Source organism: Mus pahari, chromosome 10 (genome assembly GCF_900095145.1).
Source record: "Mus pahari chromosome 10, PAHARI_EIJ_v1.1, whole genome shotgun sequence".
Lineage (NCBI taxonomy): Eukaryota > Metazoa > Chordata > Mammalia > Rodentia > Muridae > Mus > Mus pahari.
Window position 1 is genome coordinate 17086083 of NC_034599.1, and position 1820 is coordinate 17087902.

A 1820-nucleotide genomic window follows, 5' to 3' on the forward strand; every position below is an offset into this window, starting at 1 on the left:
GCCAGGGCTACCAAAAAAAAAAAAAAAAAAAAAAAAAAAAAAAAAAAAAAATCAACCAAAGGTGGACTAGAAAATGTTTTTTCTTTCTTTGGAACAATGAATTTCTAAGATGGCCAAGTCTGTGGGTCACTTACCAAGTGTCTTAGTTTTTTGTGACTGTGGGCAGTGACCAAGGCAACTTACAGAAATGAGAGAGTTTAGTGAGGTTTACAGTTTCGTGACCAGCATGGCGGGGAGCACGGCAGCAGCCAGGCAGGCGTGGTGCTGGAGCTATAATTGAGAGCTTGCATCTGAACCACAAGCGTGAGACAGAGACTGTACTACCTGGGAAGGGCGAGAAACCTTTGAAACCTGAAGGCCTGCTCCCAGCGGGACGCGCCTCCTCCAATTAGGCCACACCTCCCAATCCTTCCTGAACAGTTCCACCAACTGGGGGCCAAGTATTTAAACTTGTGAGACACTTGGGGCCATTTTCATTCAAACCACCACACCACACACGCACGAGTCCCAGGTTCCAATCCCCTTCGTGATTTATTGGTGTGCATGACACAGGCGTGTGGGAACCTGTATGGAGGTCAGGGGGCAGCTTCCAGCAGTGAGGTCTCACCACCCACTGTGAAGGTTCCAGGGACTCGGCTCAGGCTTAGGGCTTGCTGGCAGTGGCCTTTGCTTGCTGAGCCATCTTGCCACCCCTCTAACTGCAATTAAGCAGAACAGTGTATTTGTACTTCTTTTGATGGTCCTCCTGTCCTCCCCAGCGGTGGCCACCTGCCGACCTGATGAATTCCAGTGTGCAGATGGCTCCTGCATTCACGGTAGCCGCCAGTGTGACCGTGAACATGACTGCAAGGACATGAGCGACGAGCTCGGATGCAACAATGGTAACCTTTGTCCCTTACCATTTCAGTTCCTGTTCCCACTTCTCAGTGCCTTGCATTTCTGTAAAGTTAGGGTACTATAAGCATTTCTGTTATGTTCCCCGGTGAGGGAGGGGGGTCAGGCACCTAGGAGGCATATTTTCTTTTTATTTGTTTGTTTGTATGTTTTTGAGACAAATTTTCTCTGTGTAGTCCTGGCTGTCCTGTCCTGGAACTCACTCTGTAGACCAGGCTGGCCTTGAACTTAGAACTCCATCACCCAAGATCAGCTGTGGTTTTTTTGAGGGTTATTTGCCCCCTCTGAACCCCCTTCCACTTAGCTGGATTACAAAATGGAATCCCCCTGCTTCGGTACTTTGATTTGTTTATTTCTGAGATGGGTTCTCATGTGGTCCAAGTGCTGGGATCATGGACGTGCGATGCTATGCTCAGTTTATGCTGGGGATCAAACCTTCATGCATTCTACCAAGGGAGCCGTACGTATTCCTGGTAGACGCTGCTTTATGCTTGAGACCCTAGTGACATACATACAATTCAGCTCCATGAAAAGAACATTCCAGAACTGACGAGAGCTATGCCTTCCTACTACCATGAGTGTCCTGAGATCAAACTCACGGCATCTGGCCCGGTGACGCTTCGTCCACCCCACTGACCTGCAAGTTGGAAAAAAATATACATAACATAAAACAATGTGGTCTAGGACTGAGCCATTGGTAGAAGGCTTGCCTCGCATGAACCTGTGTGGTGGCACACACCTGTAACCCCAGCGTTTGGGAGGTGCAGGCAGGCGGTCAAGGCCAGCCTTGCTTACACTGAATCTGAGAAGAGCTCTCACAAAAAAGCTAGGCAAAGAGTTAGTTGCTGCCCCTCGTGGTGGCACACGCCTTTAATCCCAACACTCGGGAGGCAGAGGCAGGCGGATTTCTGAGTTCGAGGCCAGCC

At 49.5% G+C, this 1820-nt stretch overlaps 1 protein-coding gene across 1 annotated transcript in view; it reads left to right on the forward strand.

Annotated features, from left to right (window-relative positions):
• Ldlr (low density lipoprotein receptor) overlaps positions 1 to 1820 on the forward strand; it is a 24813-nt gene that overhangs the window by 10260 nt on the left and 12733 nt on the right. The window contains exon 5 of the mRNA XM_021205985.1: positions 759 to 881. Coding sequence (XP_021061644.1) covers positions 759 to 881 — 123 coding nt within the window. The remainder of the gene's footprint in view (positions 1 to 758; positions 882 to 1820) is intronic.